Source organism: Ceratotherium simum, chromosome 7 (genome assembly GCF_057802395.1).
Source record: "Ceratotherium simum simum isolate JZ-2026a chromosome 7, ASM5780239v1, whole genome shotgun sequence".
NCBI lineage: Eukaryota > Metazoa > Chordata > Mammalia > Perissodactyla > Rhinocerotidae > Ceratotherium > Ceratotherium simum.
Genome location: NC_141906.1, coordinates 12,539,371 through 12,566,643, shown reverse-complemented (window position 1 = coordinate 12,566,643; position 27,273 = coordinate 12,539,371). Strand labels below are relative to the sequence as shown.

The window sequence follows — 27,273 nt, the reverse complement described above, 5'->3', positions numbered from 1 at the left end:
CTGTAGCCATGGAAGACAAAGGGACTAGAGACCAAGATGTATTGAGTAACCTCAACCAAGTAAGTTTCTAATAAAATCACGTAACCGAAAAATTTAATTCTGATTTTATCTTTGTGTAACAATAAATTATTTGTTGAAAGAAAACTTCATCTACGATTCCACCACCTAACACCACATCTTTTGTTCATTATTCAACTTTCCCTTCAAATCTCTGAGCACAAACAGAATTTTACTCAGAGATATGACCCCGTTCCCATTTCTCACTAATCTAGAGGGTTTTCAAACTGTGTCCTACAGAGCCTTGTGTTCCCTGGATGGACCCCAGGAGCTACCACAAGACAGGGCCTGCCTGCAGGCAGCCAAGTTGTAAGGCTTCATTCTCCCTCCCCCACGTTCCTATCCCTATTCCCAATTCAATCAGAACAGTTCCATTTTTACCTGTTTTAGATTTTCAGATTCTGAATAATATTTTATTTGAAAATAAAACAAAAATAGTTCTACCACTACAAAGCATTTAAAAACTAAGAATGCAAAGAATCATGAAATTTTAGAAAGAACCTCAGAGATTCAATGCTTTCATTTTACAGACGCTGAAAGGAGACCCAAAGAGAAGAAAGACTTGCCCAAGTCATATAGGCAATTAGGAACTGAAATTAGATCCCAGGTCGCCATCCTCAACTCAAAGATCCTGTTCCTCATTTAGAAACTATTCATTTACTCATCCAATAACTATCTATCAAACGCTGCTCTGTGCCAGGCACTGATTTAAGCACTGAGAAGTTAAAAGGGACTTCTTAAAAATCCTGCCCTGAAGGCACTTACAGTTTAATAAAGGAAGACATATAATAAACACAACAAATGAGTAAAGTGTATATATATAGTTGTTATTAGTGCCATCGAGTTGATTCCGACTTCTAGTGACCCTGTGTACAGCAGAGCGGAACCCTGCCTGGTCTCTTTGAGCTATCCCCTCACCTTCTGGTGCTATCTCGGACAATGCTCTGCTGCTGTTCATAGGTTTTTCATAGCCAGCTTTTTTTGGAACTGGGTGGCTATGTCCTTCTTTCTAGTCTGTCTTAGTCTGGAAGCTCCACTGAAACCTGTCCACCCTGGGTGACCCTGCTGATATTTGAAATACTGGCAACATAGCTTTCAGCATCACAGCAACACACAGCTGCCACAGTATGGCAACTGACAGATGGGTGGTGTGGTTCCCTGACCGGGAAATGAACCTGAGTTGCTGGCAGCGAGAGCTAGAATCTTAATCACTAGACCACCAATATAGTCATTAGAAAGTAATAAAGCACAGAGGGGGGATGGGGTCACCAGGCTGGAAGGTTAGAGGTCGCAATTGGTAAATTTCCTCCAAGACCATTCCTTTAGGTCTTTATGCACCTAATAAGAACATGTGTGTGCTATAACTCTCATTAATTCAGCTCACTAGTTCAGAAGAAGAAATAATCTAATGGTAAGTCTGTCTGGAATTTCCCAGGACTCCATCTATTTTTTTTCTTAAATGGCATACAAAGCAAATCAGTACAATACACAAGCAGGGTGTTAAAATTCTTTGGTAAAAATGTTAAACAGTATCTTAGAAGTACACACAAGCAAGATACTAATTGTGGCACTTGGCTCTAGAAGAAGCAAAGAACGTGGCAAAAATAAAAAAAGAGTTACAAGTGAGGAGACCTGGCTTCCAGGCTTATTCTGCTGTGTGACCTTGGATAAGACGATTAACTTCTCTGAGCCTCAGTTTCCTTATCTGTAAAATAAGGGGGCCAAAGTAAACATTCTCTGAAGTTCCATGCTATCATTCAAGTATCAACGTCCTCCAATGTGCCAGAAGCATTATATAATATCTTAGTAGTCATATCAGCATTATTATTTGATTCCAAAGTAACCCTAATAACACATTACATTTATAGAGTTCTTCACAGTTTTCAATGTGTTTTCACATGCATTATTCTCATCTGAGAAGGAATAGAACAGCATTTTTTTCATGTTCTAATAAGAAAGGCTGGCCCTTCAGTCAATCCAGGATAATACGAAACTGCCTGCTTTCCAGAGCGACTCTGGCCCAGGTGTAGCTCTAGCCGAGGAAACCAGCAAGGCCCTGAGAGACTTGCAGAGTTAGGGGCGCCATTCAATGCATCCTCAATAGCACTGTGGATGGCAAGAGCACATGTGGACCTTTAAAATCCCTTCCCCATTCGAGGGGTACAGGGAATTTTCACACTGAGGTATCTGCCACTATATGGGTGATCAGCATGGGGATCAAGGGCTAAAATGCAAACTTTAATAATCCTTGCCATACTAAATAGGTGTCAAAAGCCTTTAAAAAGTCTATCTCCTCTGATTCAGCAATCCTATTTCTAGAAATCCTTCCTGAGAAAATAATCAGAAATTTGACAAAAGATTTAGGTACAAAGATATTGACCACAGAGTAATTTTTAGTAGCAAAAACTTGGAAAACAACCTAAATTTCCAAAAATAATCAAATAAATTGTGGCATATCCAAATAATAGAATATTATTTTTTAATGTTAAATAGCTAAGAATACTTAATAACATGGGGAAAATGTTCCCAATATAATTATAGGTGGATAATCTGGATATAAAGCAAACATACTAGACATAATATCTTGGATTTTTAAAAAACACATATAGAAAAAAGCATTAGAATGTTACACATGGTTTTCTCTAGGATGTGATATTATGGATGATTTGGGTGTCCTATAATTCTACAATGAGCATGCACTATTTTTATAACCAGAAATTAAAAATTATTATTTTTTAAATTCCTCTCCTACCTACCGCACAGAGTAGTGATAAAAACCAACAGAAGAATGAGCTTTGTAACAATAAGAACTATCCCAAAATTGAATCCAAGGAGACAGAGTTCAAGCAGCACTGTGTGACCACATGGTCCCTGATCAGGTCAGACTTTAGGAACCTGGGATTCTAGAGGCCTCTGTGAAATCCCTCTACCCCACAGGATGTGTCCTGCATTGTTGGCAAGGCAGGGCTGGGTTGGGTTGGTCCCACCCTCCCTGTCTAGTGCCCCAATGCTTGGTGGTATGCACTATGAGGGGTAAAGCAAGCAGTCGGTGGCCAAGTAAGAGAGATCCTCTGGGAAGCAACCCCAGCAGCCCGTGGCCACTGTGCCCTTACCAGCTTCCAACACCCCAAGTAGTAAAGGCCCTCCTGCCCAGCAAACATGTTACTAAAACACGCCACTGCCTGACACAGTGCTCATGGTAACTTCTCTGAGGACCGAAACTGGTCCTAAGCCTTCACTCTGCAGTGTGGTCCCAGGCATTCCATGGGAGAGGAAAGGAGGAGTGAGACTGTCACATGCAACCCTCAGACATTTTTGTTTAGCCCACCAAGCGTTTTAAAAGACAATATACGTGAGCAGGGGTTTGGCTTGGTCACAATACAGTACATAAGCAGCTTACCTCATACCTATGCCCCTGCAGGCACCGAAGCTTGTCACAGATAGATGGAAAAATTGAGACTCGAAGAAGAAAAGTGACTTGTTCAAGGCCACGTAGCAAGTTATTGCAAACTGGGTCTAGAAGCTGGGTGTCTGACTTTCAGTTCAATGTGTCACGTTACAGAATCCCCAGCTCTCCAGGGACTCTAGGCCCCGGACACTAGAAGGGGCTCCAGACTCTTCCACCTCCTATGGGTCTCTTTGCCCAGGATTGCAAGAGACATCAGTTCTTATTTTAAGCTGTCAGTGACCAAAACACGGTGAAATAAAAGTTCATACTTGGGACTCAGGAGTAAGTGACAGTGGGCCAACAGGAAAAGACAGGACATCCTAGGAATGGGGGTTAGAAGACAGAGAGCCTCTGCTCCCTCAGGATGGGTGACAGAGAACCAAGTCAAAGAAAGTGAACAAACAGCATCTTAATGCTACATAGATGCATGAACAGAGCTGCATTCATCCATACTGCTCACCAGAGGAGAGAGGCGAGGATGTTCGTGGGTATCAGAGTGGGCTGAATTGATGGAACGAATGAGTGTTAAGGAAAGACAACCCACTTCTGCTTTGGTGTCTTGGTCCTCCTTAGCTTGGCTGTAGCCATGCTCTCATCAGACAGGGAACTGTGTAGACAGAGCATAACAAATATGGTAAACTGAATGAGCGAATGTTACGTTCTGGACTTCCTCTGGAAGATGGTGACTCTATTACCCGGGAAGCGGCAGAAGTCTGGTGATGTCCTATCTTTCCTACCATTCCATATTTTCATACTCTCAGAAAACAAATGATAAAAGAACAGAAGGTGGGGCAGGGACAGGAGGAAGAGTGAGCAGCAGGACAAGGAGAAAAGGAGAGGAAGACTAGAGGAGAGAAAAGAAGAGTAGAAAAGCATATTTTTATCATAAACAAGTTCAATGACAAGCCAGGAAACATAACAGTGTTTTCTTTCCAACTTAAAAAGGAAGATGAACTTCATTATTCTGATTTCCATCCGCCCACCAACCTGTCTCCACCACCCTCCCCAGCCCGTCAGCTTCCCAGGTAATCAAGAAGCAAAGTAAATCAGGCAAGAGCCCTCGAGTGCGGACAGAAAAATCCACCTCTCCTCGGCCCCCTCTTGCACTGGAACACTTGGAACTGCTGTGAGTCTTCTCAGCTGGGAGGACTGCTAACAACGGTGAATTAATTTGGGTGTTTCACTGCAGAGACGGTGAGGTGCCACCTCGCTGCATGAATACAGTGTGCTGCTGGCTTCCTCTGGATCGTCGGGTGAGCCCAGGCATCACAGGCAGCGTGACTCCTGAGGGATGGGGAGTCAATGAGCCTGCAGGGAGCAGAGACCCTGGTGGCACCCCAAAAGTGCAAACACACAGAAAAGGCCAGCCTCTGGGTCAAATTCGTAGCTCAGCGGAACCCTGTCCATCTGGCAGCAGATGGCTGTTCTATTCTAGACTTGGTCATTCCTCTTGAGAAAACCTCTTCGGTAATGGTGTTGTCAGTCCCTTTCTCAATTTGCATTTAATGCTCAGACATCACCAGGACAGGCCACCAAGAATGCCACAAAGATTCTCCGCAGTATTTGGAAAGGAGAAGGAATACAGTTATTTGCTTGTTTTATTTTTTATTAAAGGTGTTAAGTGCAGAGGAAAGAGCCCCAGAAAAACCTTTCTAATAGCACAGTCAGTGCACTCTCCAGCCTGGCTGCTACTTCCCTCTTCCAGGCTAGCTCCCTCTTCCAGCTCAGCAAAGAAGAGGAAAGCTGAAGGGGTCTGACAAACCAACTGAGTCTGTTCTAGTAGGTTCAACAGGAAAGTTGGAAGAGCACTCTTCAGAACAAAAAGAGGAATCAGAGGAAACCCAAGCCACCTTGCACCCTCAGCATTGCCCTCCTCCTGCGCAGTGTGTTAATACCCCAGATGCTAACAAGGCCACCTGGGAGAGTGGAAAGGACAGTGCCCTGGCAGTCAAGACATCTGGGTGGCAGGCCACTGACCTGCTGTGCACCCTTGGGCCAGGTGCTTAGATTCTCTGAGTTCCAGTGTCCTCATCTGTAAAACAGAAATAATGTGTACTTAATTTAATATTATTGGTTTTAGTTTCGCCTGTTAGAATTTCACATATATGGACTCATGCAGCATGTACTCTTTTGTGTAAGGCTTCTTTCATCCATGTTGTTGGATGCATCACTTCACTCCTTCTGAACTGTATGAATAAACTACAGTTGTTTAATCCATTCTCCACTGATGGATATTTGGGCTGTTCCCAGTTTGAGGCCACTAGGAATAAAGATTCCACTTCCTGTCTTTACAATTTTGACTACTCTAGGTACTTCATATAAGCGGAATCATACAGTATTTGTCTTCTTGTGACTGATTTATTTCACTTAGCATAATGCCCTCAAGGTTCATCCATGTTGTAGCATGTGTCAGAACTTCCTTCCTTCTTAAGGCGGAATGCTATTCCATTGTATGCATACACCACATTTTGCTTATCCATTCATCTGTCAATGAACACTTGGGTTGCTTCCACCTTTTGGCTATTGTGAATAATGCTACTATGAACACTCATCAAGATCCTGCTTTCAATTCTTTTGAATACATATCCAGAAGTGGAATTGCTGGATCATATGATAATTCTATTTTTAATATTTGTGTAACCACTATACTGTTTCCACAGCAGCTGCACTAATTCATTCACATTTCCACCAACAGCGTACAAGGGTTCCTTTCTCCACGTCCTGGCCAACACTTATTGATTTCTGTTTTTTGGTTTGTTTTTTATAGTAGCCATCCTAATGGGTGTGAGGTGGATCTCACTGTGGTTTTGATTTGCATTTCTCTAATGATTAGTGATGTTCAGCATCTTTTCATATGCTGTTGCTCATTTGCATATCATCTTTGGAGAAATGTCTACTCAAGTCCTTTGCCCATTTTTTTAATCAAGTTATTTGTGTTTTTGTTGTTGACATACTGCAGTTTTACAGCAAATCTTGAAGATAATGTGAATCCTCCAACTTCATTCTTTTTCAAGATTTCTTTTTCAAGCTTTCAAGATATTTGAGGTCCTTTACGTTTCCATATAAATGTTAGAATCAGCTTAGCAATTTCTACCTCAAAAAAAGCCTCTTGGGATTTTGATTGGGATTGCTTTAAATCTATAAATCAATTTAGGGAGAACTGACAACAACATTGGGCCTTCAAATCCATGAACGTGATCTCTCTCTCCATTTATTTAGGTCTTCTTTAACTTCTCACAGTGCTGTTTTGTATTTTTTATGTACAGGTCTTTCACATTTTTTTGTTAAGTTTATACCTAGATATTTTAGGCTTCTTGATATAAATATAAAATAAATTGCTTTTTTAAGATCTTCCAATTCTTTGCTACTATGATATAAAAAAATCGATTTCTGAAGGTTGAATTTGTACTCTTCTAAATTCACTTCTTGATTCTAATAGTTATTTTATAGATTTCTTAAGATTTTCTATGTCAACAATCATGTCATCTGTGAATAAAAACATATTTACTTATTCCTTTCTGATTTTTAAGCCTTTTATTGCTTTTTCTTACTTTATGGCACTGGCTAGAACCGCCACCCAATATAACGTTGAATAAAAATAGTGAAAGAGGACACACTTGCTTTCTTCTGATCTTAGGAGGAACACATTGAATTCTTCACCATTATTTATGATGTTTGCATTTTATAAATGCCCTTTATTAGATTGCAGAAGTTTCCTTCTATTTCTAATTTGCCAAGAGTTTTTACCACAAATGGATGTTAAATTTTTTTCCAGCTTTATTGAGGTATAATTGACAAATAAAAATTGTATATATTTAAGATGTACAACGTGATTTGATATACATCAAATACGCTATGAAATGATTACCACAATGAAGCTAATTAACACATCCATCACTTCACAGTTACTATTTCTGTGTGCGTGTGTGTGTTGTGTGTGGTAAGAACACTTAAGATATACTCTCTTAGCAAATTTCAAGTATATAAAACAGTATTATTAACTATAGTCACCACACTGTACATTAATCTCTAGAACTTATTCATTTCACATAACTGAACCTTCATACCCTTTGACCAACATCTCTCCACTTCCCCTACCTCCCAGCCACTGGCAACCACCATTCTACTCTCTGCTTTTATGACTTAGACTTTTTCGGATTCCACATATAACTGAGATCATGCAGTATTTGTCTTTTTGTGTCTGGCTTATTTCACTTAGCATAATGTCCTCCAGGTTCATCCATGTTGTCACAAATGGCAGGTTTTCTTTCTTTGTAAAGGCTGAATAATCCTCCAGTGTGTGTGTGTGTATCACATTTTCTTTATCCATTCATCCATTAACAGACATGTAGGTTGTTTCTATGTCTTGTCTGTTGTGAACAATGCTGCAATGAACATGGAGGTGCAGACATCTCTTTGAGAAGGGATTTCATTTCCTTTGGATATCTACCCAGAAGTGGGATTGCTGGATCATACGGTAGTTCTATTTTTTATTTGAATTTTTAATTTTTTGAGGAACCTCTATACTGTTTTCCACAACGTCTGTACCAATTTACATTCCCATCAACAGTATACAAAGGTTCCCCTTTCTCTACACCCTTTCCCTAGTCAACACTTGTTATTTCTTTGTCTTTTTGATAATAGCCATCCTAAAAGGTAGATAGCTCACTGTGATTTTGTCAAAGCCTTTTCTGCACCTGCTGAAATGATGATCCGGTTCTCCTCCTTTATTTTGTTAATATGGTGAATTACGTTCACTATTTTTCAAATGTTAAAGCAAGCTTTCATTCCTGGGATAACACAGCTCAGTCATGATGTAGTGTCTTTTTTACATGTTGCCAGATTTGATTTGCTAACATTTTGTTAAAGAATTTTGTGTCTATGTTTATGAGCAATATTAGTCTATAGTTTTCATTTTTTGTAATGTCTTTTTTAGGTTTTGGTATCAGAACTGTGCTGACTTCATAAAATGAATTGGGAAGTGTCCCCTCCTCCTCCTGTATTTTCTGAAAGAGTTTGTGTAAAAATCGTGTTTTTGCCTTAAATACTTGATAAAATTTACCAGTTACACCATCTAGGCCGAGAGGGTTCTTGGTGGGAAAATTTTACATAATGAATTGGTCTCTTTAATAGATATATAGATATTCAGATTTATTTCATCTTATGTCAGTTTTGGTAATTTACATTTTTTCAAAGAATTCATCCATTTAATCTAAGCTGCCAAATTTATTGGCACAAAGTTCTTCATAACATTTCTTCAGTATCCTTTAATGTCTGTAGACCTACTTGCATTCCTCATACTCGTGTTTTGTGATCTCTTTCTCTTTTTTCTTAATCAGTCCAGCTAGGGCTTTATCAATTTGGTTGATATTTTCAAAGAATTGGTTTTGGCTTTGTTCTTTTTCTCTACTTTTGTCTGTTTTCTATTTCATTAATTTCTGCTCTTACTTTTATTATTTCCTTCTTTCTACTTATTTCATGTTTACTTTTCTTTTTCCAGCTTCTAATGGTAGAATCTTAAGTCAGTGAATCTAGTCCTTGCTTCTTTCTAATATATGCATTTAAAGATATAAATTTCCCTGAAAGCACTGCTTTAGCCATATCCCACAAATGTTGATGTGTTCTGTTTTCATTATTGTTCAGTATGGAGTTTTTAAAAATCTTTTAATTTTGAAATAAATTCAAACTTAGAGAAAAGTTGCAAGAACTATACAAAGAATTTCTGTTTACCCTTCACTCATATTCCCCAAATATTAACATTTTACCATCTTTGCTCTATATTCCCTTCCCTCTCTTTCTCTATTTTTTCTGAACTATCTCTGAGCAAGTTGCCAAACCAATGCCCCAACACTCCAAAATATGTTAGTGTGTTTGGCACCAAAACCAACAGCACTATCTATATAACAACAATTTAACCATAAAAACTAAAAAATTAACACTGGTATGTAACTACCAATGAAACTTCAAGTCCATTTAGGGTTCACCAATTGTTCCAGTAATGTCCTTTACAACAAAAGGATCCAGTTCGCAATTGTACATCTCAAGTAGTTGCCACATCTCTTTAGAATCCTTCAAGCTGGAACAGCTCCTCAGTCTTTCCTTGACCTTCAGGACCTGACACTTGTGAAGAAGGGGCCTGCTTTTGGTCACTGTCCAGTTCCTCCAGGTAGTTGTTTTTACATTTTGTCTTGAGTTTATGTGTTTTCTGTGGGAGGATTAGTCTGATAGGAACTTCTCCACCAATACTAGAAATGGAATCAAGATGGAATCCTCTTCTGATCACAGATCCTACATGAAAAGCTGCCTCTCTGACTAGCATGTCAGTTCTCACATCTACAAAATAGGAACAGCTCCATTATGTGGTCTCATAGCATTTCATTTAATTTTTCCAAATATCAATTTTATTATTATAATTAAGATGATGCCTATATAGAGTTAAAAAATCAAATAGTACAGAAAGGTATAAAATGAAAAGAAAAAGTCCCCCACCTAACATTAAAACAGTGAGTTATCTAATGAGCAGGGTCTCTCTACTCTACGCTTGGCACACCAGTGATGGGAGAACTAAAGGAGACTCTGGCTGGGAACAGAAGACCTAAGTTTCTAGTCCCGGTTCCATGGCACCAAAGATGACTTCAGATAAGCCACTTATTCATGCCAAAAGTATTTACTCAGCTCCTAGTAGCATATTCAACCCCTCTGTGCCTCAGTTTCCTTAGAAACGCACATAGCACTATCCATCTCTTCTATATACTTTATAGGAAGGAAAAAAATGATGCAATAATGCCTGAGTGTGCGCTGAATGTTGAAAGCACAATACAAATGTAATAATATGTCAGGTATCACACCTCTGGAAAAATCAACATGGAAATCAGAAGCCTTAGTTGGAATATAGGAGACAAATTAAAGATGAGATGGGAATAGAAGACTCTATACTATATTTGGTTTTACATTATTATACTACCTATACGTGCACTGCCCAGTACAGTAGCTACTAGCCACATGTGACTATTTAAATTTAAATTAATTAAAATTAAATAAAATTTAAAATTCAGTTCCTCAGTCACACTAGCCACATTTCAAGTGCTCAGCAGCAACATGTGGATATCAGCTACTGTATTGGGCTGACACAGACCACTTCCATCATCACTGTTCTAAAGGACAGCACTGATCCATACTGTTTTACACTATGTACACTCTTAACTGCCTGATATTAATGTTGTTGCTGTGGAATTAATACATAGCAGCTAGCCTGCCACTATAAAACAAATCAAACAAACAAAAAATCTCAAAGCTAAAAAGAAATCAGCCTCCAGGTAGGTAAGAGTTCTAACCAAACCAGAATGGTATTGGCCTTAGAGCTTGGGAAGAACCTTGGAACTGCTTCTCATTGCACAGATTATAAGCTGCAGCCCAGGGAAGCAGAGCCTCTGGCCCCAGGTCCCATAGAGAATTAACATTCGAGTCTAAAATGGAATCGTGGTATTTCATAGCATAGGCTTTGCAGTAGGATCTGAGTTTTAATCACAATCTGTCACTTACTAGCTGTGTGGCCTTGGACAAGTGACCACCCTCAATCCGCACTCTCCTCATCTGCAAATTGAGGAATAATAATCCCAGCTCTGCTGGGCTATCATGAGAACTACAGAGACAGGGTCTGGAAAGTGCTTAGCAGAGAACCTGGCACCCCACCGCGACTTGGTGAATGCCACGTGCTGTCATTATTAGCTGATACATTGCTCTTTCCACTACACCACAAACTCTGATCAGGGAGCCTGTAGCCACCAGATGCATCATCATCATGGAGCTGGTGAGTGTAGGAAGGAACGGGGAAATTATGCAGCTTGGTAAAATGTGCCAAGGGACAGAATGATAAACGCATTGTGCAGCAGTAACTACGGAGCTGCTCCCACAAGTCCCCATGCAGCAGCAGAAGTTTCACCTTGAGGGGTGCAAAGGGAAATGTACCATTTTCGTGCCTCTGTGCTCTCACCCTTAAATAGGCATCTGAGGAATGGAACACTGCAGACTGAGAAAGAGGCTTATTTTATATGACCCTCATGCTGAGACAACTGGAGGAGTCAGCATTCCGTTTCTGTTCCTCTCCCTCCAGAACTAATACATCACAACTCTGTTAGCAACCAACACAGCTATCCCCTGGCAGACCTCTCCAAGCCTGCTTCAGAGGGGATGGGGCTCAAGCCCCCAAGGCTTCTCCATGTGCCTGCTGTGTGACCTGGCTCCTCACTCCCTGCCCAACAGGGTATGAGAGTAAAAAAATCCTAGGATACAGCACCCACTCTTCAGCACCATGTGCTCTCCTCTGGAAGATCACCACACACGGAGGTAACCAGATGTTACAGTAAAATCAAACAGTAAATGGGGACTCACTCAGAGACTCTAAGTGAGGACAGGTTTCCATCGAATTCTATGATAAACTCCATCCACTTGCTCTCTGATAGGCACCGTGCCATGCACTGAAGATCCAGCTGCAATCAAGACATGGTACCTGTCCTCAAGTAGCTTAAACTTGAAATGGCACCTGGAGTTGTCCAGAAAAGATTCAGTTGAGTAAGCTCTAACCTGAGCCTTGTAAAGTGGTGCAATTTGGATTTGCAGGTGAGGAGCTAGGGTTGAGATACTCCCAAACTCACCCTTGCTGCCACTATGAATGGAAACAGAAGCCCAGGAAAGAACCGAGAGGAATTAAAATATTTTATCTCAACTCTTCAAAGGCACACATCACTGTCCCAGCTTTAAAGTGGTAGTTTCTGGGGAGAGAAAGCCACTCAGTGGCTCTGCTAGGTACACCTCTACTAGTCTGCACCTAGGCACCAAGGAGCTGTCACAGGCTCCACCTCTTCTGGCACCACTTGGACTTCTAGGGTGGGAGTGGAGTGAGCAGCATTCATAGTCACCTCTTTGCCCTCCAACCTGGAAAACCACCATTCAGTCCCCTGTATGTCCTCTAGTCCACAACTCTGCCACTGTGTTAGCTCTGCTATTTCCTATCTGTGTCCTTAGACAAGTTACTTCCCCAAGTCTTGGTTTCCTCATCTACAAAATGGGATAAAATGGAATAATGCTTCAGAGAAATGTGGTTAGAATTAAAAGTGATGTTTATACAGTGCTTAGCACAATACGTGGCACATAGTCAATGTTCAACAAATGATCTCTCTTCTCACATGTCCTCATGTCTTACCTGTTGGAGATTTATACTATCAATCACAACCCATTTAGAAAGTGTTAGGACTCTGTGTCCTCCCTGTTGTCACATTCCAAGTCCACAGCTCCTTATGTAATGAATGCACCCTGTGTACTCGACAAGTACTGACGGAGCAAGAGGAACACAAGAGTCACAGAAATGATGCATATCAAACTCCAGCTTTATGATAAGCGATAATGATTTCCACAGACCTACAAGAAATCAGAGTTTCCTGAAAACCCACAGAAGGTTGGATATGACCAAGAAATCTACTAACATCACTTGCATTTGTTTATTGCTTCATAGTTTATAAAACGCTTTCACATTCACGACATCATTGTGACAACAACTTGGAGAGGTCGGCCTAATAAGTGTTATATGACTTTGACAGATACAAAATCTGAGGCTCAGAGAAGTAAAGCAGTTTGTCTAAGAATCAAGCCACAGTGAAAATTCTCTTGATTCTTCCAAGTCCTTCTCCTATTTATTGCTGCTTCATGCAGACTCTATCCTCAATGATGTGCATGTTCCAGGCAATTAATAAAAAGTCTTAACCAAAAGGGATCACATGGAAATAAAACCACAGAGAAGAGACTCAAGAATGACTAAATTACCTTTCTGGAGTGAGGAACTTTCCTCACTCGGTCCTGGGAGTGCTGGCTACAATGACACATACATTTTATTCAGCAGCCATGAGCAACCTTCCCCAGCCAGCTGGGTCTCCTGAAGTGGCACATGGGAAGGTCCTCATGGGAGCCACCAGCAGCCTCCCAGCACCTACGAGTGGGCTCCTACTCTCCCCCTGCTTTGCTTTCTCCTTATACTTCTGGCCCTTCTGAAAAGCCAGAGGCTTCATGACTGACTGTTGCATCAGCTGATCTTTGTGCAATGACATCTCTTATTCCTTCCATTTCTGCTACCCACAGCCAGTCTCCCCAATCTTAGATGATACCAGGCATCCAGTAGAAAGAGCTTCCTTCCAAAAAGCAATCTGCAGGTGCAGGCAATGGCCACCACCACTGACAGTGTTCCTACAGAGAGAACCACTGCCTCACAGAGGGGAATTATGTAATCAGACGAAGACTAACCTCTTCCTTCTAGTCATCATTCAGCAGTTCCTCCACCAACTGGCCTGGGCTCTTGGGGTACTGAAGGCTGCATCCCAATGGAATGGCATGGTTTTGCTTCCCTGGAAGTGACAAGTGCAATGTTTTCTCTTTATCTACATCAAGGGGCACCTGCCAGGTAAGGCCTCAGTGGCTCTGCACATCACAGGCCAAGAAGAGGCTAGAACGGTATAGGAATAACCTTTGGGGAGGAGGGGTGACTACAGGGCTACTCCTAAGACAGCCATCCAACATACAGTACCCAAAGGGGCCTGGCACAGAAAGGCTTGATTCAGGCCAGTGCCAACATCAAAGAAGGCCTCCAAGCAGGAAGCTCCGAGTGGCAGCGACCCTCCGAGTCCAGCAGATGGATTTCTCCTGGGGAATCAGCCATTCAGAACAACGTCCCAAACAGTGACCGGGGGTCCAGGACACAGAGTCCAGTCCCTGGGCAATGAGACTGACACAGTCCAGGCCCTGCTCAGGGTAGGGTTCTTGCACAAGTGGAACTGACAGAGAGGCCCAGCTGTCTGGATGGGGTCACTGTGGGGGGCAGATGGTGCTTAAGAAAGACAAAAGGAAGGCCAGGGTTCATGACAAAGAGCCAGGCCTCCAGCAGCCCAACAAATTCCAGATCTGGAATCTCAAGAAGGATCAGGGACAAGGGAGGTAGAGAGAAGGTGGAAAAGGGCTTCAGGGACAGCAGCTCAACAGAGCCAAGGAAGCGGGTAATGACACCAAGCAAAGAAAAACTCAGTCGAGAAAGAAAGAAGAGGCAGGTTAGTCAGGCTGGATGGTAGGAATACTGACATGAATATAAGACATTGTTCTTGTTATCCATTGGGGGATGGGTAGTAGTTGTCCAAGTAGCCAATGGCAAAGGGAAGCAGAAGAACCAGCACGGCAAAGACGCAGAAGTATCAAACAACATGGCAATCCCGCTGGTGCAGCACAAATGAACTGCAGAAGGCAAGGTAGAGACTAGCGGAAGGTGAGGCTGGGTTTTCTGACAGGGGCGGGGTCAAGAAGAGCTTCTTATGACAAGCCAGAGATTTTGAACTTCATCCTGGATGGGAAGGCATTAAACAGTAAGGGCATACATACATTCATCACTATGATTATTATTTGCTGAGCACCTACTGTGTGCTGGGCTCGATCAAGGTGATGTGGACACAGAGGTGAACAGGTCAATGAATATCCTGGCACTCATGCTCTAAGAACTCCATTCTTTGCACTCTGGCTGTGGAGACCATGAGTTGTGTGCTTTTCCTACCCCTTGAGGGCAGAGGCTGGGTCTTATTCTCCACTACATCCTAAAGGCACAGCTTAATTTCCTCCATATAGTAGGTTTCCAATAAGTGTTTATTGTGGGGATGAATGTTTTCTGTATTTTCTAAGAATCTTAAAAAAGAAAGCATAACACGATCAGATTTATATTTTAGTACATCACTTTGGCAGCTGGGTGGGGGCAACTGGGATGAGGTCAGACTAGAGACAAGGGGTTCTCAGTTAAGGGGCTGTCACGGTAACTAGGCAGTAGATGATGGGGGTCCGAGCTACAGGAACAGTGGGAGAGATGGAGGAAGTTTTAGTTTCCTGGCCAATGGATTCATGCGCAATTCACTCAGCCTTCACAGACCTCGCATTTCTCCCATCAAACCACTGCAGCCTCCTTTAAACCCTCATTGGCTTCTGTTTTCACTCTAAACCTCTGCATGATTTACTTTCACCCTGGGACAACCCAGTTTTCAAGGTCAAATGCAAGGAAAGACAGCTGGTCAGCTCTAGCGTGACCGTGGGCGCGGCCTGGGGCAGTCGTAATGCTGCAAAGTGTAGTAGTGACATATGAGGTCACTGGGACTTTAAATCAGTGCTGATGAATTTCCTCTGCTGCTGAGACAGAGCAAGCAAGAAGCATCCTTGCTGCAGATGCTGATGGCTATCTCAACAGGAATTCATGCTCTCAGGCACTGCATGGAGATTGGCTATGCATTACCAAGCTTAGGCCTCCACTATTTTCACTGGTTCTGATTCTAAGAAGTGTTTACCACAAGATCCAGGACAGCTCTATGTAGCTCCTAAGATCTCAAGTGATGGAAAGAGAAGAGCAGCTCTGACCTGTACTTAGAACAAAAACTGTATCTGAGGCACAGAGTGGCTCATGTGCTATGAACCAACAATAACACTTGCACAGCACTTTAGAGTTTACAAAAGCCCTTACAGATCTTATATATGCATCTTTCAATAACCCTCTGGGCAAGGTAAAGCAGATATTATTATTCTGACTTCAGAGAGATTTCGACTGACCCAAAGTCACATGGACAATAGGTGACAAAGCAAAAATCCCAACCCAGGTCTCACTCCACATTCAACACTTTGTCCGTCAGACCTCCAGCTCCAGCAAGCACTAGGGTTCACCACAGTCGTGAGCTGACTTCACTGTCCCAGCCCTCACTGAGGCTATTCCCTCCCCCCTGCTTTTCCTCAGAAGCCACTGACCCAGACTGTGAGTCTGGAGAGGGCTACCAGGGCTCTGTCAGACCCAACTACCACCTAGAGCCCAGGGCCCCATTCTGGCCAGAACCGTCCTCTCTAATCAGAGAGGAAGCTGCTGGTGTAAGGGGCTAGCAAGGAGAAGAATGAGGGCTCTGAGGGCCAAGTTCAAGTCCCGTTCTGCCATGTTCGTGTAACCTTGAGCTCGTGACAGCTTCACTTTGCACTTCAGTTTCCTCACCCATAGAACGAGGGCAGCAATATCTGCCCTGCCCTCTACTCAGGGGTCAGAGCCAATAATGACGTCTTGCTTCTCCCACTTCCAGGCAGTTGCCAGACTGTGCTGGATGGACCCACTAGAGAGTAAAGTGAACTAGTCCCTTCCTGAAGCCTCCCACACTAACCTCATCACACCAGCAGACAATTTGGCTTTCAATTTAACCAGGAAGATGCAAGCCACCCAACAGGAGCTCTCACACTTGTTTCAGCACACTTCTACTGACTATTTACTTTGTACCAAACATGGCCCTAATTATACACAGATAAATAAGACAGTATCTGCTCTCAAAGAACTCGCTTGATTTAGAGATGGACACATTAATAACCCTGTATTACAGTATTGGCAGCAACTCTGACCTTCTTTGTGGATTCTTGGCACCTTGCCCTGTGCATGGCCCGCAGTAGGATGCATAAACACTTATTGAACAAATAAATAAAACTAAGACATAACATGATGACAAAGGATACACACACTTCAACGAAAGCATTTCTCTTCTCTACCTCAAAACTTATCTCTTCACATATCCCCCTTTTTTTCACTCCTGTGCAGGAAAAAAAGTGTCCTTTCTTCTTGTCAGAACCCAATCCCTTCACAGTGACGTCAGTCTCCTCTCATCTCCTTGGGGGCCAGGTTCCAGCTATGCCCCCACCCTCTTGAGTCTTTACTCATAAGCTTTTCTCTCTCTCTCTCTAATCCTTTCTTTCAGACTTCTGACCCACTCCAGCTTCCTCGAGCTCACAAAACCAACTCGAACCAAGCTCTCCTCTCAAGTTCCTGAGCCTGTTCTCATCCCCCTTTGGCCACCGAACCTCCCGAAAGGGTGGTTCACACCTGCAGCCTCAGCTTCTCATCACCTTTTCATTCCCCACGAGCCTGCGTTAGCTTCCACCTTTCCACCGAAGCTCCTCTCAGAAGTGTCACCACACCTCCCCATCACCAGATCCAGGGTCTTTTCTCAGTCTCCGGCATCCCTGACCTCCCTGTTGAAATTTTCCTCCTTCTGAGACACTGCAGTTCCTGGCTTGCTTTCTCCCTCTCTCGTCAATAGTCAGCCTCTATCTGGCCACTCTTCTTCTGCTTTCCTCTTAATGCAAGTTCTTGCCAAGATTCCCCTGTTACTTTACATTAGCTCCCTTGAGAACTAATTTAATGTTAAAGCTTCCAATTCAGGAAGCCTTTCCAGTCACTACCTCCCACCCCAACCACCCCTTACCACCCCCCCTCCAACCCTGTAGAACCCAAGAGAACCATAAGCACTGAAAACGCAAGGAAGATAAGGTCCCCAAGGACAAGGGAAGGGATGGGACCAACATGTTTCCATTGTCAGACTCGCCCTCACAGCCACCGTCACATTCTGCTTGTCCTGCAGTGAACTTATCTGAGCCCTGCCACAGCTCACAAGCTCCCAAGACAAAGACTGTTCCACTTTTCTCTGCTTCCCCATTCGGCTAATGCAGTGCTCAGAGAGACAGGCATACATGAGCATCAGCTGGATTAAAGAAGAAAAACCAAAGACGAACATGCCTGAAAGCACCTGGTAAATCGCAAAGCACGCAAGGACTACAGGCCTCGACACCAATAGCCTTCATAAGAAACTTCGGGATCGTTCAAACACAGAACAGGGGCAGAGCCTGTCTGTTCTCTGGCTCTGCAGGACATCTGATGTTTAAATGCCTGAAAACATGGAAATACCTATTTCTGAACTGGCCTGGGACTGAGAAGTGCAGACTGTAGGGAGACAGAAGAGGAGCTGAAGAGGGGCACATCCCTCCCAAACCATTTCTTTCATTCACTTTTCACTTATTCAGTCAGCAGACATCCACTAGCACTTATGAGACATCAGGAACTACTCTGGACCCTGGGAACACAGCTTTGAACAAGACAGACAAGGCCCTTGCCCTCCTGAATCTTATATTTTAGTGAGAAGAGAGCGATGATAACTACAAATAAATAAGAAAATAGCAGGTAGTAAGCAAGTGCTTGCTGTATCATATCCTTTACCATCTCTTTCAAACAAGGCAGCCCTGTCGGCTGGCTCTTCTCCTCTTCTGAGTGTTCACACGGACAAATCCAGTCCACAGCTTTGAGGCTGTTTTCTGTTATTTCTCCTCCTGTTAGAGCAGCAGCGACAGCACAGATGTGCTAGCTTTTCTAATCTCCCATGAAACAGTCTTTGGGTGAACACTGTTACCCATTTTGGGAGGCCTCGAAAACCCGCTACACCTGGAAGGTTCTGACCATCCGGGCACCATGGTCTCAGCGACGTCATGCTCCCCTGAGAACAGCAACGATGCCACGGGTCCCTCACCACAGAGCTGCTTGGGAATGCTTTTTCAGGTTGTGTTCAATTCTGCCAGAGCCCTCTGGACTCAGCTGACTGCTGGTGGTAGATTTCTGTGTTATTTAGGGCACCAAAGTCCCACAGTCTTGACACAAACTTAAAATTAGAAATGCATTAAATATAGGAAAGCAGGAAGGTCACTCAGGAAAAGCAGCCTTCCGAGGGAGCTGCAGGACAAAGATGCCCTGGAAACTTCCAGGTTCATTAATGGGTTTTACACAGCATTCAAGTGGTATGTCTCCTTCAGAAATAACACTGTGGAAAGCATAGGACTGGCTCAAACCTCAGCTAACACAGCCGAGGGAGTGACTCTGCAAACTAAAAATAGCTCCTTTCCCACTCATTCTGACAGATTTCACTGAGACCCTGTGCACAGGTTGATCCTCTAACAAACAGTTTTAGTCCTGCAGCAAAATGAAGGGTGATGGCATCTGGGAGTGACAATTACTCCATCTCTGGTTCAGCTCCTGTTTATTTCCACGATTCCCACTTCTGCTTCACTGGGCTGCATGTGTGCACACACGTGCACGTGCACACTGAGCTCCCCGACTGGGATTTGGTGCTCCTCAACCAAACGTGGGCAGAATTTAAACCAGGAACATGACTCAGGACCGTGGCTGCAGACTGAGCCCAGAGCGAGGCCCCCTGGGAATCAGGCTGTTTGTCTTGGGTCTGTTCCTAATTCCAAGCTAGCCTCTCTGGGCCTCAGTTTCCTCAATTAGAAAACAAGGATAATCATGCCTATTCTGTCCTATTTCACAGCATCACACTGGGATCAAAGGAGATAACGTATGTGAAAGTTATTGTCCTTCAGACCGTACTCCTATCAGAAGGATGGATGGCAGTGATGGGACAGGCTGGACAGGCAGCCAGGCTGGAATGGACAGGCATCCTGACCACACCAGGAGTTAAAGGCAGACCTAGACTCACAGCTTTAGTTCATATTGTCCCCCCTCTGCCTGGAATGTCCTTCCACCTTTGCTAAACTCCTACACGTTTAATAGCCCAGTTCAAACAACGCTTCTTTTTTGTTAGTGTCTTCAGAATAAATCATTCCATCTTCACTGTGCCCTTGGCCTTTTATACACACCTCTAATAGCACTTTTCACTCTGTACAGTGAGGATTTATTTATGTACCTGGAAGCTCTCTGAGAGCAAAGATCATGTATTCCTTATCTTTGTATCCACCTCCCCACCCAACACAGGCACATGGCAGGTGTCAACCAATGTTTACCGAGTTGACTATGGAATGGGCAAGAGCCCAAAGCCAAGGAGGTAAACCCAAGAGAGCAGAAAAGGTGGGACAGCACACAGAGCCAGGGGCATCTGGGCCACCATCCAGGGAATCCAGGAAGGTAGTGTCACCAGGTCTGCCTGCCCTGGCACTAAGGGCACAGCCACAGGGACCAGAGTCAAAGCTGAAGTGCAAGTCCTGGGAGGTCCTAGAAAAATGAGGGACTGAACAGGGAGCAGAAGCACCAAACTGAGGTCCAGGGACCAAGGAACAGGAGCCTCATACCAAGTCCCAGTGACCTAAACGGGAAAAGGAGGGCTTGAGGACAAGGAACAAGCACAGAGAACAGAGCCAAGGCAAAGAGGCAGAGCAAGGTTGAAACGGTATGGAAGCCTAGAACTTCCAGATGAGTTAACATTCCCGGGTCTGCCAGGGTGGAGCCAGCAGCTAGGAGTTAAGTGACTTGGCTATGACACTGAGGGACTCTGGAGGCAGGAGCCATTACAAATTTAAGTAGTGATCATTTCTATGAAATAGAATCAGAGATGGAAGGGACTCTTAGTTCTATAGGAAACATTAGGAATCATCTGATCTAAGACCCCAACCTACACCTGGGGGAACTGAGGGTCCAGGAGGAAACGGAGCTTGCACAAACTTACTCAGCAGGGCAGAACCAAAGCTAGAACCCAAGCCTTCTAAATCTAGTCTAGTTCTTGTCTCCCAAGGGCTGGTGACCTTCAGTCTAGCAGGTCGTCCTGATGGTTCTACTTACACAGCAAGTTCCCAATTCTGGCTGCTTTAGAATCTTGGGGAGGCCCCAGTGTCCCCACTAAATGAGCACAAGCACTTATGCCCAGCTGTGTAGTGCTTCCACCTTTGGGCAGAGTTCAGAGCCAACGTTCCACAGCAAATGTGCAGGCAGCAGCCCCATCTGGGGCTTGAAAGCAAAGAGCTGCTGTGGTGTATGTTTGCTGTCAAGGAGCAAACAAAATGGTTCACACACACCCTGCCCTGACATGTGCTTGGGGTATTAATCCCAACCACTGTGCTACCCCTGGAATTTTCCAGGAGTGGCTAGGGAGGCCCACTATCTAAGGTAAAGCTTAAATACACAAGGTTCATATACACAGTACATGAAACACATAGTTTTCACCACTGTAGGAACATTAAAGGAAGGCCTGGCAGCTCTAAAATCTCAAAGTCCTTCTCAGGCTAAACATGAGACACAACTCAAAAGAAAAGAATTGAGACTTTCAGGGAATCAGAGACCCTGACTCCCAGACTTCTAGAACTTTCATCCAGGTAAGGGCACATATGCAAAAGGACATATCCAATTTTATGTCATCTATACAGAAAGTATGTGAGCTTCAAGTACTTCAAGTCCAAGTCCCAGCCCCACTGTTTACCTAGTGTGTGATCTGGGGCCAGTGACTTGCCCATTCTGAGCCTTGGTCTCCTTACGCGTAAAGCAACAATTCTAACACCTGTGCCCAGGTTTATTATGAAGATGAAACAACAGATATAAAGCATTTCGCACACTGCCTGGCCCATAATAACCACCAAGTAATTGCGCTTATTTGCTTTCCTTTGTTCACGGGAAGGGATGGTTGCAGCACAGTCCACTTCCGTCCACCTGCGCTTTCCCCTCCTGCTTGGCTGTCCCTCTTGACCCTTCTGCACAGACATCCTACCTGGCGCCCCAGCCCAGACAGCTCGATCCTCCCTCTGCTTATCCCTTGGACAGAGAAGAAGGCAACTGGTCAGCTATGGGCCACACTCAATTCCTTGAAGGTCAGGAACCATCAGCTTAGGTCGAGGCTGTTCCTGTCTCCCCAGGTGTCCCTGCAGCTCCCTGGCCAAGCCCTGCCCAAGGCAGTGCCTGGTTTAGTACGGTTCTTGTCTTTTCCAAGGTGAACCCCCTCCTAGCAGCTTACAGCTGCCCCTGGTCTGGCTCTGGGCCTCAGGCAAATAGACGCCAGACAGGTCAGACCTGGACATCAACAGCCAGAGATAGTTCCCAGACCCAACTAACCAGCAGGAAACAGCCTGGAGTCTGAACCCGCAGTGAGACCCGCAAGGATACACACCAGCACCCCAGAGACTGGAGCAGAGAGGGAGGGGAGCCCTAAAATGAAGCTGCCAAGGGGCTCAGGGCACAAGCCGACTCTTCAGATTGCCCCGGCAAGAAGCTAAATAAAAGTCACCTCAATGTCAGGCTCTCAGGCTGCATGTTTGCACTGGCCATGTCTGTCACAGCGCCACACACCATGGCCACCACAGGGCATTAACAGGCTTCACAGGGGAAGAAGAGAAAGGAACCAACCATCACCAAGTGCCTGCTGCATGCCAAGGACTTTCCGCGTAACCCTCGTCAATGACCTTCTGTGGTATTATTAGCCTTATCTTGCCAATAAAACCAGAGACTCAGAAAAATCCTTGAGGACTCTGTGCCTCCTCTACGCTACCTGACCACAAAGTCTTAAATGTTCTTGGAAAGAGAAAGAAAAGCTGAAGAGTCTAAAGGACTAGGTACCGAGCTCTCCAGGCAGACAATCTAGCTTGACTACTGCACTGCATTCCCTCGTTCCCTGCTGGGGGAGTCGACTCCTTTCACACAGAACCTACAGAAACACAGCAGAAGTCATCAAGATGCTCATGGCCTTTGAGCAATTTCATCCCCAAGACTGTACCTTAAGGAAACAGTTCAACAAGGTATTCACTGCAGAGTCCATCATAGTGACAAAAAAAAGCGGGGGAGGACATAATCTAAATGTCCAACACTCAAAGAATGGTTTGGAAAATCCTAGAACCTTCAAATCATATAATATTATAAGACTAAGAGGAAACAAAGCAAAGCATTTGTGATAAAATAAATGAAGACTGAATACAAAACATCATAAATGCTATCACTACAACTTTGTAAAGTATGTACGTGTGTGTATGCAAAAGGGACGTAGTTGTGTTAGGGTGGTAAGATTATGGATGGTTTTATTATCACATCTAAATCCTCTTTGTGGTGTGGTTCAGTACCTTTTCAATTAAAGAAAAAGAGAGAGAGAGAAAGACAGACAGATCAACCCAGCACTAAGGAAGGGCCCAAGAGGCCCAGGGCTGGGATGTGAAGCAGAAATTGAGAACCGTCCTACATACCCGGAAGGAGGAGGCCAGGCAGGCCGCAGGGGAAGGGAAGCCCTCTAGGTATGGAAAGGGTTGTAATTAGTCTGATGCTAATTACAGAAGTCTCACTAGCTTATTAATTTTTTGACAGACTCTGAATGAAGACTGAATTCCTTCATTAAGCCAACTTGGGTTCAGAGGCACATTTCCTGCGTGGCCATCCTCACTCTTCTCAAAAACCTAGCCTTTTTTTTTTAAGGATGGCAGTAAAGTAAAATTTAGTAACAGAAACACACACCCTGGAGAAATTAAGACTCCTTCCTTAAATGTAGAAATTCAAGACATTTCGGGGAACTAAAGGGGCCTGAATAAGCAACTGAACTGCAGTGTTTTCTACACTGGGAGATATAAACAGAAGCACAGAATACTCAGCTCAGAGTTAAAGGCCTCCTCAATCAGGTTCCACCCATCTATCTGATGGCACCTCATAATTTCCCGCAGACAGCCCATGCTCCAGCCACACTGAACCAGCAGTGGTACCAAACACTTTCTTCCCTTTCCTACCCCAGGATTCTGTTCAAGCTCTTGTGCCCACCTGAAAGTCCTCCTCTTTCTTGGAGCTGCTTGCTCAAGTCTGACCCATCCTCCCAGGCACAGCTCAAAACCATGTCCCCTCGAAGCCCAACCCAACGCCTGTACCCCGAATTCACATCTCACTCTTTGAAGTGGACCCAGAGTATACCGAGCCTCTCTAAAGGAGTTACACACAGTCTGCCTTGTGGTATAGTTATCTGGGTAACTGCTGTTTCTACCATATTAAACCACAGGCAACTTGAGGGCAAGGACCCTTCAGATTCTTGCATGTAAACTACCATATGCCTGGACATGAGCACACAGTAGGCCCTCAAAAAACTTCACTGAAAGATAGGGAAAAGGACGCATGACATCTATGGAAAGTCACTTCCTACCTCAGTAGCTCCCGTCAAGCAATGCAGAGATGAAAGTGTGCTGTTTCGTGGTCTCAGGCCGGGGAGGGATGAATCCTGCTGGTCTAGTTTCCAGCCTTCATGAGACTCCAGCTTCCTCCCTAGCTGACCGTAGTCCGCACGGCCCCAGGTAAACACCTTGCCAGTTTCTAAAAACAAACATTATTTGAATTAAGGCTACTTTCCACAGCTGTGCTCTCACAGGTAAGCAACGAATTACAAGAGAAAGTGTGAACATTTATTTTACTACCAACTAACAATGTACCAGGAGCCTATCTTCCTGTAAAGAACGCACGAGAATTCCCATTTTTACAGCTGTGGGAACTGAGGTTCAGAGAGGCGAAATGACTTGTCCAAGATCAAACAAGTGGTGAATACCAGAGTTGGATTCCAACAGAGGCTGATTCTAAAGCTTTGCTCCTGCATTTTAACAGATGTGGACATGACCACAGATAACACTTCAACCTCGCTGGATGGCTTCCCCAGTCTCTCCCCTCCCCACACCGTCCTGTGCTTTGCCCAGATGTCTGTCCCCAGGCTCTCCTCTCTCTCACCCCACTCAGGGCCCAGTCACCCTGAAGTTCCCCAGGCTCCTGACTTGCCCCCTGCCACATCTCAGGGCCTCACTCTGCACTCAATTAACGGTCGGTTTCACGTCCGTTTTCCCCTCCGTGTACTATAAAAGGGCCCTTTGGAGGCCAGACTCTCACCCAAAGGAGCAATGCCAACAGTGCCAAGGCCAGTGTCTACGTGCACTGGAGGGAAGGGAGGGAGAGACGGAAAAAAATACAAAATCACTGGGAGCCAGAAAAGCATTCAGTCCCCAGATGCACCACCTGGGAAGCTGGCCAGGGCTCAAGACGATAGAAGAAAATGAAATTTGGAAAAAGAGAAATGGCCTTTCTTCTCCCAAATAAGAGAAAATTCACCAAACTCATTCAGCTGTACCAAGTGCCACATTTGTTATTTCAACAGAAATGCGAAATCCGATGAGGCATAGATTATTAACAGATTCTCTGCAATAAATATGCATAACCATGTGCGCTGTATAAATTCTTTATACATGTTTATTTTAACAAAGAAAAACTTTGCTTAAGAGACAAAACACCAAGTAATGCATATTAAATTCTAGACAAATCTACTACTTACTCTGTGTTTAGCATCAAAGCTTCATCTGGCCCCACATTCAACATATGGTTTATAGTGTCAGTGAAAAAACAACCACAGACTCACGGGGGACATGTCAGAATATTACAGGGGCACAGGGCTCTGCAGGGATACAGTTCTCAGGATCAGTCTGCTCACCGACACCAACGCAGATACCAAGAAGTTCACAGGAATCGGACTCCTGAGCTTCCTCAAAGAGGGAGCAAAGTCCCATGGGATACGAGGTGTATTACAAGAACCGGGGTGGCTCCATTCAGACGTGCTATCTCATGGCTTCTCATGGCATGTGCTGTACCTGTTGCCATGGTGGCCTTTCCTTACATTATTCATCTGGTAAACTACAGCTCAACCTTTACAGTCCAGCTCATGTACCAACAGTTCTGTGAAACCTTTCCTGACTCCTCAATTCTCCACAGAAAGGGTGAAATCCACCCTCCTGTGAGCCACCCTTATTACTGTTCTCGTCAACTGATATGTTCTCATTTAACAGGAGAGAAAATTAGGCTCAGAGAAGTGACCAGCCCGGGGTCACACAGCGAAGCCACATCTCCTCCTAGCCCACGGTACCACCCTGCTTTGGTCATTCACACTAGTCCACACTCACTCAACACTCTCCCTGAGCTTCCGCAGGATGAGACCAAAAAAAGTCCATGTGCCCAGGACCCACAAAGCATCCAAAACCGGCAAACTGTCTCTCCACCTGAGCTGGCTAGACTGACAATCAGATTGCCTTAGCCAGGAGATGCCCAGAAAGCCAGAGGATGAGACTGTTACTTCTTAAATGAGCCCAGCATTCCTCTGCTGGGAAGAACTGGCAAGTTGCTATTTGCAAGACAAGAGAAAGAAATGTTATCACAAATCCCACAACGAATCCTTTCTTATCAAGTAAAACATCTTAGAACCTGCTCTGCTATTGATTACTGACGTCCAAGACAGGCAAGACTGCCAGAATATGGTGCTACCATTATTACATCTCCAATAGCAATTCAACCATTCCACTTACATAGCACTTTTCACCTTCAAAGCACTTTACAAAGATTAACTAATTAATCTTCATGCTCCCCAGGGAGGCCATAGACATTCTATTAGAGACAAGCCCAGAAACCACGCCGACTGGTTGTCCAGCCTTCAGTCTCCAACCTAAGTTTGCTCAGTCGGGCAGGTGCACTCTCTGAAATTGTCTGTTTCTCCCCAAAATATATGCTGCATCAGAAGGCTCACAGAGGACAGAGGAGGCTCTTTTCCTTTTCCTTTTCTTTTAACAGACATTTATTGACCACCTCCCAGGTGCCCAGCACATTCACAGACACTATCTCAGCTAATCCTCATAATAATTCTGTGAAGTACAGATTATTAAGCTTATTTTACAGATGAGGTTAAATGACTTGGTCAAGTCCAAACAACCGGGAAGTGGTGGAATCAAGATATAAACTTATGTCTTCTGACTCCAAGACCAAGGGTAGCTCCAATGACTGCACAGCTGCTGTCACCAACCGAGGAAACCTAGCTGACGACACAGCCATTCTTACAGTGTTTGAGGAGGGGGAAATCTCAGATTAAATGGATATGTTCTGTGTACTGTCCAACTATCCTCACTAGAATGGCCTCCTTCCCAGGAGGCCATGCAGAACTCAGGACTATAAGCGCTGACATAAAGGCATTAAACACAAGGATTATGATTTTAGGTCACCCAGAGTAAAAGAAAACAGTGAATCCACATACAAAAAATGTTCATTAACGCACTGTAGATAAATATTTGCCTCAAGCTGAGGCATGCCATCAAACCCAAGGAGATTCAGATCACAAATGTAACAAATAAATCTTCTCCTTAGAGTAAGA

The 27,273-nt window shown here is 44.1% G+C and overlaps 1 protein-coding gene across 4 annotated transcripts in view; it reads right to left on the bottom strand.

The window, feature by feature from the left end:
- The window catches only part of SERGEF (secretion regulating guanine nucleotide exchange factor), a 207,262-nt gene that overhangs the window by 135,556 nt on the left and 44,433 nt on the right, over nt 1-27,273 (bottom strand). For all 4 annotated transcript variants that reach the window (XM_087433135.1, XM_087433133.1, XM_087433136.1 and 1 more), the window contains one exon: nt 24,250-24,416. In XM_087433135.1, the coding sequence (XP_087289261.1) occupies nt 24,250-24,416 (167 nt within the window). The remainder of the gene's footprint in view (nt 1-24,249; nt 24,417-27,273) is intronic.